The following is a 12,429-nucleotide window of genomic DNA, read 5'->3' on the forward strand; positions in this document are numbered from 1 at the left end:
CAGGGCCTGTTTGTTCAGCAATGCTCATAGAGCACCTTCTCTGCATCAGCCCTGACTGTGAGCCCCAGGTGTCAGGCCAGAGAGCCCAGCCCCCATCATGGTCCTCACCTGGCCATCATGGGAGGGACTGGAGAGAAAAAGGGGAGAGGCAGAGACAAAGGGTGAGCAGACTGAAGCTAGAACCCAGGAAGTGGGCGGGGAAGCGGGATGGGGTGAGTGACAGGGAAGGGGGAGGATGCTCTTCCTCAGCAGTGGGTCGCCGGAGGTGAGCTCAGCCCGTTCTGCATTCTGTGAAGGCCCTGACACCCAGAGCTGCTGCAACACGCTCTCCCAGCCAAGCTGGCCTGTGGCCTCCTGCAGCCCCTACTGCCTCTGTTCCATACCTGGCACCCCCCACACAGGCATTTGCAGACAATATAATACTGCTTGGGCTCCTAGTCAGCTCAAAACCGGCTTCAGCCCACCACTTCCTCACCTGGGCCCTGGGCTGGCCTCAGCCAAGATTTATCACTTCCTGACTCTGAAGCCTGGGATGGGTCTGCCCGGGGCCTACTGAGGGGTGTGAGATGTTCTGGGAGCTCTGCCCTCTTCCAGCAGCTACTCGGATGGCCAAGGGGCTTGCTGCTGGGGAGCTCAGCCATCCTCCCTCCAGAGCCGTGGGACCAGCTCCCTCCTAGGGCCAGATCACAGCTTCCGCCCCTCATCGGTGCTCCTGGCTTCTCTTACCCCATGAGAAATGGTGGAGATGACATTAGCTCGAGGGCTTGTTGGGAGAAACATGAGAGTGGCCATGTCAGTGCCCAGGACTGCACGTGGCACCCAGACACTGGGTGCCAGCTGCCTGCCAAGCTCCGGCCTTTCCCGACACGGGGCGGCCCTGCTGTCTGCCCTCTGTCTCTGGGGAGAATGGAGCAGAGTAGCCAAGGAATTCTGAAGTCTTGACCCAACCCCTCCTCCATTTCTCAGAGGGAGAGCCTGAGGCTCCTGGAGCTGGGAATGACTTGACTTAATGACCAGTCACAGCCAGTGCTGTACCAGTCATTCAGTGCCATTAGTGTATGCCATCCACGAGCAGTTCCCTGAGGGGGGGGATGTTTTTGCACAGGTGAGAAAGCTCAAAATCAAGTAGGTACAAGTTGAAGAGGCACAGTTTGGCCTTGAGGCCTGCCTGGCTCCCGATCTCATGGCCTGCACCCCTGTGGGTAGATCCCCCAAATACATAAGACGGAAAGGCTGTGACGGGCAGGGCCAGAGATGGGGAGATTGGGACTGCCACCTCAGCACTGCAGGGACCTGCCCTGTGGCCTTGGGCAGGCCCCTCCTTCCCCCTCGCCTCAGTTTGGCAAGTCCCCTTCTCTGGGTGGGAGTGGGGACATGGTAACATGTCAGATGATGTGCTCACCAGGTGGCACCTGCTTCTCACCACTTGGGGGTCATGAACCTAGGCTCCTGACTCAGGCTAGTGCTCTGTTGCTCCCCAGCATGTGCAGGGAAGGAGGATGGGAAGGCGGATGAGCTTCCCAATCCTCCCCATCCAGAGAGCCTGGTGATACTTGGCTTCTGACCTCAGCTGCCACCCACATCCTTGGCTGCTCCATCCTGTTTCAAGGCTGGCTCAAGGTGGAGTCTGGCTTCTTTGTTTAGACAAGCAGGAGAGAGGAGGAAAGCTGTTTTCCAGGCAGCAAAGCTTTTAGATAAACACTATTTATCTCCCTCCCTTCCCTCCTCAAGGAGTTGGGTTCCTTCAGAGAAGAAACTAGATCCAGCGGCTAACAGTACCCCAGGGACGGAAGCACGGGCTCAGCTCAGGGGCTGGCCTGGGGTGTCAGACATTGAAGGAGCCTTTCTTTATCCGGCTGAGCACCTGCTGCCAGCTCGGACAGGCCCGTGGCTCAGGTGGCGGAGCCCTGGTGCCAGGCCGTGGCCCTGTCAGCTCCCAGGCTCCAGGATGGCCTGGCCCAGTTCCTCACCCTCCCCTCCAGCCGCCTGGCCACCTGCCTGCCTAGCTGCCAGGAAGCTGAAAACTTCTGCTCCTTGGGGGTGAGCCCTTCCTCTTGGGGTGTCCCTCCTGGAGCGCCCCTTTCTGCTCAGACCTCAGGAGTAGCCCAGGACCCATGTGTCAGAGGAGAGTTCACCTCCTCCATCCTGCATTCCGCTGGAATGATCATGGGCCCATTTTACAGAAGGGGAAATGGAACCCTAGGGGGCAGTGACCCATCCAGAGCCACACAGAGATGACAGAGCTGAGACCCTTCCCCCAGGCCCCAGGGCTCCCTAGGTCCTCTGGCCCCATCCCAGCACAGCTTACCGGTGTGGTGTCATCATGGGACCGCTGGTAGCGCTTCCAGCGACAGCCGTAGATGCCGGTGAGGCAGGAGAGGCACAGCTGTGGCTCATAGTACTGCAGGGGCTGGTGTCTCACCATGCTCTTGCCTGCCGCCCTGGCGCCCGTTCCTCAGGCGCCCATGGACGCCCCGGCTGGTCCTGCAGGAGGAAGCACAGGGCCGTGAGGCAGGGGAGGGGCAGGGACTCGGCCCCAGACACAGCAAGAATCATTGTCGCCCAGTTAGGTGCCAGGCCCCCCACAGGGCCCTGCCGCGAGGCCTACACAGAGGCCCGCGCACTTGCAGGTCTCCCAGGACGGTCCCTGCCCTAACAGGGAAGTCACCCCCCAGCCACACTTGCTCTGTACCTGCTGCTGCTTCCTCTGCCTGGAATGCTTTCCCCTTCAAGCTCCACATGGCTCTTTCCTTCCCCTTCTCAGGTCTTTGCTCAAATGTTCTTTTCTCAACCAGACTTTCCCAGGCCACCTTCTATAAAACTGCCAACTCCTTCCCATACTTCCTCAGCCATTCTCGGCTTTATTTTCTCAATCGTGTCCTCCGATGCACTTTATTTAAAATATACCAGGCACTGTCTGAGCACTGTATACCTCGGGGGCAGGTACACGTCCCAAAGCCGTTTGACAACTGAATACACTGAGGCTCGGGGAGAAAGGGACTGTGCCTTGCATGGTGTCAAAGACCTGGCTATGGCCAATCTGAGAACCTGCTCTGGTGTCCCAAGTGCTCATTGCTTTGGGCTCAGCACAGAGTTTCTGCTGTGGTTGCTAGAACAATGAGAGGTATCTTGTGGGCTGAGTTGCTGCCACCAGGAGCAATGGCCTTGGCCCTGTTTGGCACCCTGGAGATGCCTGCTGGGGACTCAGCCACTTGGGGCTAGCATCGGTCAGTGTGACCACCTGACCGCCGGCTAGGGCATCTCATGCACCCGGATGTCAAGCATCATCTGACCCTTGTCGCCACTGTTCTTATCATCCTATCTTACAGGACGAGGACCCTGGGGTTCAGAGCAGTCAAATGATTTTCCAAGGAGTCAGGACTCAAGTCCAGGTCTATGGGACTCCAGAAACTCGAAGCCACATGTTATGTATTGGGTCCCGTCCTAGGTGTTGGGAGACAGTGTGAATGGGACAGGCTCACTGATGTCCTCAGGGCCCCACAGGACCAGTGAGGGACAAAGCCAGTCACTTACTGTGCACCAACTCTTATAGTGACCCTATGAAGTATTATATTTTTACTGAGATCACACTCACCAGCCAAGAAATTCACCCTTTTAAGGGGTGCAATTCAGTATTTAGCATATTCAGGTTTTAGTGTGGTCATGAAGTTGTACAACTGTCACCACTGTCTGATTCCAAAGTGTCTTCATCATCCCAGCAAAACACCCAGACCCAGACCCATTAGCACCACCCATTCCCCATCACCACACCCCGCACCCCAGCCATGCCCCCTCCTAATGTACTTTCTGAATCTATGGATTTTCCTGATTCTGGACATCTTGTATCACTGCAATCATACAATATGTGACCTTTTGTGTCTGGTTTCATTCATTTAATAGTATTCGAGGCTCACTCTATTGTAGCAAGAGTCAGTCCTGCATTCCTTTTCAGGGCTGAGTTACAATTGCATGAAGAGACCATTTTATCCATTCATCAGTTGAGGGACATTTAGGTTGTTACCACTTTTTTAGTTGTTAGGACTAACACTGCTAATGCACAGGTTTTCACATGAACATATTTTCATTTCATTCTTGGGTACATTCTTTGGAATGGAAGTACTCGGTCATGTGGCAACTCCATATTTAACCTTCTGAAGAATGGCCAAGGGCCGTTTTGCCAAAACAGCAAAGCAGCTGCACCATTTTACATTCCCCGTGTAAAATCTTTATCACCCTCACTTTCCAGATGGGAAATCTGAAGCACAGAAAGGTTTAGCCATTGCCAAAGGTCACACAGCAGAGCCTGTCAGTCCAGCTCCAGGGCTGTGCTCTAAACCCAGGGTTGGCAAATTATAACTCATGCACCAAATCCGGCCGGCCACCTATTTTTGTATAGCCCACAAGCTAAGAATGGTTTTTCTGTATTTTTACAGTTTGGGATAAAAAAATCAAAATAAGAATATTTCGTGACACATGAAAATTATATGAGTCAAATTTCAGTGTCCATAAATAAAGTTTTATTGGATGCAGCCACGATCATTTGTCTATGTACGTCTATGGCTACTGTAACAGAAACTATAGTGGGGGGGGACTGGTTATAACAGAGACTAAATGGCCCACAAAGTCTAGAACTCTCTGCCCAGTCCTTGGTGGGGGCAGTGTGCTGACCCCTGCACTAGCGAGCTGGCCATAATGGCTCATGAGCTGGTATCTTGAAGAGGTAACGGCAGGCTGTGGGCACTTAGCATTGTGCATGTTGGGTCAGGACATGCTTCCAGGAGGCAGCAGGGAGTTGAGGGCTGTCTCTAAGTGCCCCAGGGGCTCCTCCAGGAGTCAGGCTGGGCTCCAGGTCCACCCACTACTTCCGCCTTGGCCTCACTCAGGGCCTCTACCTACCCCCATCCCCACCCCATCCTCCACCAAAGGTTAACCTCAGCACAGAGATTACAGCCTCTGGACAGTAGGAGGGGAGGAGACGCATTAGGGCCTTGCTGGGAATATTGACTGACTCGGAGCATCCTAATTGCTGGGAATTGTCTGGTGTAGCCTCTGTGCCCGTGGCTCCCTGGGGAGGCCTGTGGACTACGGTGCAGCTGCTGGGGCCTCTCAGAGCCAAGCTGAGCCCCGGGCTTAGGGGCAGCATGGGATGGTGTGCTGTTGCAGTCTGGTGGCTTAGGTCCCATGGGATTGGGGAAAGGGGAGAAAGAGGGGCAGTTTTGGGGGGGCTCTCTGCTTTCCTCTATTGCACTCCAGAATATTGCACTCCAGAATTGCTCACAAATGTACTCCCACATTCACAGCCTTCCAGACGGGGTAGAAGGCCAGATCCCACACAGCCAGGGAGCCAAATCTTACCCCACCTTTGCTCTGTGGTTGGGGCCTCTAGGGTTCTTCCCTGATCCTTGGTTTCTCAATCTGTAAAATAGGTAACAGCCTCTGCCTTGACTCCTATAGGAGACCAGATTATTGGAGGGGAGGGGTTGCCTGGAGGGCACATCCCTGCAGTGACTGAGGTATAGCAGGTGGGCATTCTGTGAACAGGAGCCCCACACCAAGGTTCCCCCGTTCTCACGAGCCTTTCCCAGAACCTGCCGAGCCTGGGACTGATTCCCATATGTCCTCAGCCCTCCGCTGCCCCACCCCCACAAATTGAGCATTACAAGGCACCAAGAATGGAAATTCCATCTCAGATCAGGGAAGCAGAACTGCCTGCACTAGGCCGCAGCCCTGGGCTCAGCTGATCTCGGCTCTAGGAGTCGCCTCCCCTCTCCACCCCCACCCTGCCCAGTGAATTTTCACACTATTCAGAACTGCAGGGACGTCTTGGGGAGGCAGACCTCTTCTCCCTCCCCTGCATGTTCTCCTGGGGCTTTTTCATCCACTCCCAGGGCTTCAGCTATCAGGTGTGGCCAAGCCCACTCAATATCTGCCTCCCGACCGAGGCAGCCAGCGGCTCCTGGGGTGTCATCCAGACTCTACAGACCCAGTACAGACCACATGGACCTCCTTACCCCGCAGCCTGCTTCTAACACCCCTCACAGCCTCTTCTCACCAGCCCCTTGGCCATTGGCCTGGCCTGGGTCTCATCTCTCCCTTAGATAGGCAATCCTCTGGCCTCCCTCCGGGGGCCCCAGCCCACCTCACCTGTGGCCCTTGTGAGCTCTTCAACAGGCAAATGGCCAGGATGTGGCCTCTGACACTTCTAGCCTCACCCTCCAGAACCTGCTGTCCCTTCTGTTGATTAACACCTCTCCATGCTTCAAGTCTCAGCTCAGATGTTACCTCCTCCAGGAGCCTCCCCTGAGCTCCAGGTTTGCTTCCAGGGTTTCCCAGCTTCCCCTGGCCCTGAGCATCCCGCAGTCCACCCCAGGCACCCCGTGTGAGCGCGGCTGACGGGCCTGCCTCCCCCATGGAGTGGCCTCGGTTATTCCCATGCCCTCAGTGGCCAGCCGCAAGAGGAGGGAGCACTGGGGACTCACGGGACTATACTTCTGAGGAGGCCCGGAAGTCCTGCTGACAGAGATGTGCCGTTCAGACACTGAGCAGTCGGACAAGCTCCCAGAGACCGGACTCTCCCCGGTCTCGCCCGAAACCTCCTCTTCCTGCCAGGGCTAATGACATTACGCAGGACTGCTGGATTTCTCCAAGCCACCTCCAGGACCACTGGTATCCGCCAAGTTCCCAAGAAATCCTGAGCCGGGAGCTCCTCCTGGCTCTGGGGTAAGAGAAAGCCCTCCCCTCTGAGCCCGATGTTCAAGGGTGCCCCTCAGTCCAGAGTTCCATTTTCTGTAAGAATTCCTGGCCCTAGCCCTAGGATTTCACAGACTCCTGTTTTGTAGATGAGAGAGCCTCCAAGGAGTCGGGCCTGGGATGGAGTGAACACCTGCCATGGAGCAGGAGCAGGATGCTGGCCCTCCTGGGTCCTCTCCCATCCTGACACCCTGGGTATGGACCTTCTCCTTCCTTGCATGACCACCCTCACTGCCGCGGACCATGCTGGCTGTGGCCCCCAAGCCTCTTCACTTCCCTGAGAGTGGAAAGAATTTCAGGCCAGGTGTCAGACCCCGGGTTCCAGCCTGATCTTCAGCTGACTTGCTGTGTAACCTCAGACAGGTCACTAGCTCTCTCTGAGCCTCTACTCACCTGAGAAATGGGGACCAGATGGAGTGACACAAAAAAGGACCCAAGCAAGGGCGCCTGGGTGGCTTAGGCAGTTAAGCATCTGACTCTTGATTTTGGCTCAGGTCATGATCTCAGGGTCATAAGATCGAGCCCTGCACTGAGCTCCACGCTTGATGTGGAGTCTGCTTGAGATTCTCTGTCTCCCTCTGCCCCTCCCCCTGCTTGCTCTCTCACTCTCTCTCTCTAGTCTTTTAAGAAATGTTTTGTAATTAAAAAAAAAGGACCCAAGGTTGCAATAAGAAGAAATAAAACATGAATATATGCTACAACATGAATAAATCTTAAAAACATGGTGCAGAGTGAAAGCAGCTACAGAAAGTGACATGGGTTATACCTGTGTCATCTCCTGATGACAATCTTTCAAAGTAGAGCTCCACAGACTTCTTTTACAGTTTGGAAATATAGGCTCAAGGTGAGTGGATGAACAAACTAGTCCATCCAGACAACGGAATAGTTCTCAGCGAAGGCACCTGGGTGGCTCAGTTGGTTGGGCAGCTTCTTTTGGCTCAGGTTGTTATCTCAGGGTCCTGGGATCAAGCCCTGTATTGGGCTCCCTGCTCGGTGGGGAAGTCTGCTTCTCCCTCAATCTGTGCCCCCCCCCAACTCATGCTCTCTTTCTCAAATAAATAAAATTTTTAAAATCTTAGAAAAAAAGGAAAAGTTGTCAGTGCTAAAGAGAAGTGTATGATTAAGCCACATAAACACATGAAGAGACCTAAAAGCATATTTTTATGTGACGGAAGCCAGTTTGAAAGGCTCCATACTGTATGATTCCAGCTACATGACATCATGGATAAGACAAAACAGTGGAAGCAATAAAGAGATCAGTGGTTGCCAAGGGGTTGGGAGTGGGAGAAGCATGGAAGATTTTTAGGGCAATGGAACGATTTTATATGATGCTATAATAATGAGTACATTTGTCAAACCCCACAGAATATACCACACCAAGAGTGAACCTTAGTGGAAACTATGACTTTGGCTAATAGTACTGTGTCAACATGGTCTCATCAGCTGTAACAAACATACCACCCTAATAGAGGATGTTAATAGCGAGGGCAACTGTGAGGTGGGGAGGGAGAGTATGTAGCAGCTCTCTGCCCTTCCTGATTGATTCTTCTCTAGACCTAAAAATGTTCAAAAAAGGGCTATTGGGACACCTGGGTGCCTCAGCGGTTGAGGGTCTGTCTTTGGCTCAGGGCGTGATCCTGGGGTCCTCGGATCGAGTCCCACATCGGGATCCCTACAGGGAGCCTGCCTCTCCCTCTGCCTACATCTCTGCCTCTCTCTGTGTCTCTCATGAATAAATAAACAAAAATATTTTTTAAAAAGAGGGCTATTAATTAAATATATATGTATTCAATTTAGATACCTATATCAATCAATTGATCAATAGCTAGATAGGCAGGCAGGAGAGATTAAGTGATCCACCCAAGGCCAAATGGCTAAGTGGGGAGAAGGGAAGACTTGAACCCAGGACTTTCCATGGCACCAGCCCCAGTGTGCCCACATTCCGGCTGCCTTCCATGTCTGTGTCAACCACAACGCCCATATTACTACAAACTGCACATCAAAGAGCCAAGCCCAATATTTTGGTTGGTACCAGGGAAGCAAAGAGGGGAATGGGGCCAAGTACCCAGGGGAAGAAAAGGGAAACCCCTGTCCTCACTGACCTCAACCCCAGCCCAGCCTCGGGAGACCAGCAAGCCGGGTGACCCCACAGGCCACTGGCCTCGGCTTTCCTGTTGTGTTATGGGATACATACCACCAGATGACCTCCCAGGGCCTTTCTGGCATGCACCCTAACCTTCTAACCCCCTGCTCTGTCTTCAACCTCAGGAGAAAAGCAGAGATGGGGCAGCACAGGGAAGGAAGGACAAACCCCACAGTCCTTGCCTGGTCTGGGGGGAATAGCCCTCCTCTTCCCAGGACTAATGCTGGGAACGCTGAGCCTGCCACTGACCAGAAGAGTCCAAATGAGGATGAAAGCTGCAGGAAGGCCTGCAACATGGTTAGAGGCCTAGTTATCCTGAGCCCCAGGCTACCAGGGCTCTGCCCCTGCCTTGGTGCCTCCACTGGCTTTGACTGGGGACCCAGGTATAGGTAATCGCAGGCTGGATAAGTCACAGTGATGACCCCAACATTCCCTTAGAGTAAAACCCAAGACATGAAAGGCACAGGGTTATAAGGATGCCTCCTTAGTGCTCAGGGGACATGGCCTCGGAGGTAGACCAGGGCTGCCCTGCAGCTCTTCCTCACTGCCCTGCCCCTCTCCCGCTCCCAGTGTGGGTGTGCCTGTGAAATGGCCTTAGCTCTGGGCCCCTCTGCCCATCTTCAAGGCCTAGAAACTCCTACTGGGCTCAGTTCAGCAGCCCCTCCTCCAGGAAACCCTCCCTGCCCGGGGCGAGGTCTCTTCTGGGTCTCATAACTCCTTTGCCTCCTTGGCCCCAGCACCGATCATTGCGGGCTGGCTTCTTGGGGAGGGCAGATCTAAGCAGAACTCAGAAGTAAGGAAGGACTTGTGGCAAAGTAGGAGGACACGGGGGCTCTAGGTAGGGGGACAGCACAAGGAGAGCCCGGCGGCAGGGAGGCATGAATGGGGCCTCCTACATAGCTGAGGGCATCCCCAGGCTCCAGCCAGCAAGTTAAGCCCCATGTGGGTTCCATCTGGAGGTGATGGGGGGGCCCTGTTGCCAACAGGAGACTCCTCGCCCTCTGGGAGCCCAGGGGCAGCATGGAACCTCCAGGCAGCTCATCAAGCAACTAAACCCAAGCCCAGGAGACAAATCCTTGGCTCCATGCTGGGGCCGGCAGGGGGCAGGGGCCAACAGGGTCAGCAGCCCTAGGCCCCTGTCACGCCGGCTCATTCTTTGGGGAAAAGCTGCTCAGTGGCCAAGGCTTGGGCTCTGCAGGAGGCCTCAAAGAATCAATCAGGCCATAATTAGGGTCATTATTAATCTCCTTCCACAGTGGTGCCAGGACTCCCTGTTTATCCAACACTTCCGTGCCAGGAGACCTCTTATTTCCCTTCCCCTCTGAGCAGGCCAAGCTAGACCAATCTTCCAAGCAGGCCCTGGCAGTGGCCTCCCCAGTTCTTCTGCCTCTCTTGGCCGTCCTCCTGCAGAAAGTGCTCCTCGCCTCTCCCTCAGGAAGGGACGGCTTCCTTGGAACTGTGGCCTCTGGAACGATTTACCCTCTACCTCAAGGCTCTTGAGCTCCCTCGGTAAATGTTTAAGAAGCCTCTGCTCTGTAGCAGGCACTGCTGGGGGCCAACAATGATTCATGGGGAATCAGACACGAACCTTCCTTTCCAGGAGACAAGCTCACTGCACAACAGCAGCTGCAACTATAGCCACATCCCCAGTGCTTTCCAGCGCACGGGAGCCTCCACACACCCGCTCACTGAAGCATCTGGCCAGCTCCTCAGGTAAGTACCAGGTGCCCATTACACAGATGAGGAGGAGAGGCTGGTGGAGGTCAGGATAGGACTGCTGAGCTTCAGTCAAGGCCCTAGGGAGACAGACCCATGTGTTTGGGGCTCCGTGCTGGACAGGAGCCAGGAATACCCCTGTCCAGGGGACCCGACTTCTCTTGGCCTAGGAAGGACCACTCTTTCCCAAGTCAGGACTATGAGCATGGGCTGAATAGCCGCCAGGAGTGACCTGGCCTTGCCCAGAATGCAGAGCTTATTAGCATCTCAGAACTGAAAATCTCTAGCTACAAACTCTCCACACCCAGGGTCTTAGAATCACCTCACTCGAGACTCATACAATCACAGAATCCTAGGATCTAAGAACTATCCTTGGATTTCAGACTATTAAACTCATCGAATGTCAGCACCAGGAAAGATCTGGAACCATTCCATCCAGCCTCCCTTCCCTGGCAGAAATGCCCTGTCTAGCTCCTAGGGGTGGTTCCCCAGCAGAGTGGCCTGCATAGGCTTGCATACTCCCTGTGACAGGCCCCTCCCTTCCTGAACGACTGAGTGCTTCCCCCTTGAAGCTGCCAGGACCCCCATCCTTCACCACCACCACCACCCCACTAGCAGTGGCAGGCTCTCCCTGGAGAAGGCAGAGTGAGCAAACATTCTCAGGGCTTCTGGTGGGGCCTCAAAGGTCAGCCTGGGGTCCTGGAGAGGGAAAGGCTTGCATCAACCTCTCACCTTGTTGACACCTCTGTTGAATCACCTCCCAGGAGCTGGATGATTCAGTCACAGGGACCAGGCTGACTTTTTCCGGGGCCTTTCCCTCTTTCCCTCTGAGGTCCCCGTGAAGCGGGGCGATTGGGTGCCCAAATGGGAGGGAAAGGAGAAAGCTGAGTCTGGCAGAGACTTGCACTGAGCAAACCTGTCCCTGCCCAGTTTTTACCCCCAGAGGGAATAGAGAGCAATGATTTATTTTATTTATTTATGTAAAACAGCAGAGTTATCATACAAACCGGCTTCCCAAGCAGGCCCTTGGGGATGGGAAGAGAAGCAAGGCCTACCATTTGGGGAATCTTTCTCTTGCTCCTTTCCCCTTTTGCCACCTGTGTAGCCGCACCTCCCCCTGCCCCTCCTCACACCCCTCTGCTCCAGGCACTCCACACCATCCAGCCTCCCCACCTCCACGCCTTTGCTCATGCTGGGCCCTCTGCCAGGAAAACCCTCCGCGCCACCCCAATTCAAATCCTCTCCATCTTAACAAACGGACCCTGTGCAAAGCTTGGTCTGATCCCCCCACTCCCCCAGAGGCCCCCCGCCCCCCGTCTTTGTGTTCCTGTCATGTCATCTGGCAAAACTGGAGACGTGATCGCAGGCCTCTGTGCCCGGTAATTATCTGCTTCCGTAGCTGAGAGCCTCCCCAGGCAGAGATTTCAGAGCCATTTGGCCAAGCTTTTCTGAAGAGCCTCAGTGCCTGCGACCCCGCACCAGGCCACAGGGACACAAGAGACCCCCCCGCCCCGGCCCTGCTAGAGGAGTCACTGTGTCCCTGCACCAGGCCCAGCACCAAGGAGGCTCTGGTTTATCTGTCAGCCAGAAAAGCTGGTGAAACGTGCAGCGGAAGGAAAGGAGATCGGAGCCTCCTGTGCTGCGCGACTACAGAGCCACTTCTGAGCCTGCTTCCAAATCTGCTCCTGAATGATAATTAGCCTCTCCCAATTTACAGGAAAAAAAAGTTACTAAAAAAAGTCTCAATTAAGTATTTTCTCCCACCATTTTTGCTTAACCCCCTGATATCTGTTTGCACACATCTGTTCTGGGTCTAGTAT

General features: G+C 54.5%; 1 protein-coding gene across 4 annotated transcripts in view; it reads right to left on the minus strand.

Moving 5' to 3' along the window:
• The window catches only part of GDPD5 (glycerophosphodiester phosphodiesterase domain containing 5), an 83,606-nt gene that overhangs the window by 38,275 nt on the left and 32,902 nt on the right, over positions 1–12,429 (minus strand). For all 4 annotated transcript variants that reach the window (XM_055320666.1, XM_055320663.1, XM_055320665.1 and 1 more), the window contains exon 3: positions 2,309–2,484. In XM_055320666.1, coding sequence (XP_055176641.1) covers positions 2,309–2,425 — 117 coding nt within the window. In that variant the 5' untranslated portion in view covers positions 2,426–2,484. The remainder of the gene's footprint in view (positions 1–2,308; positions 2,485–12,429) is intronic.

The sequence above is a fragment of the Nyctereutes procyonoides genome, unplaced genomic scaffold (genome assembly GCF_905146905.1).
Source record: "Nyctereutes procyonoides isolate TBG_1078 unplaced genomic scaffold, NYPRO_anot_genome, whole genome shotgun sequence".
Classification (NCBI taxonomy): Eukaryota; Metazoa; Chordata; class Mammalia; order Carnivora; family Canidae; genus Nyctereutes; species Nyctereutes procyonoides.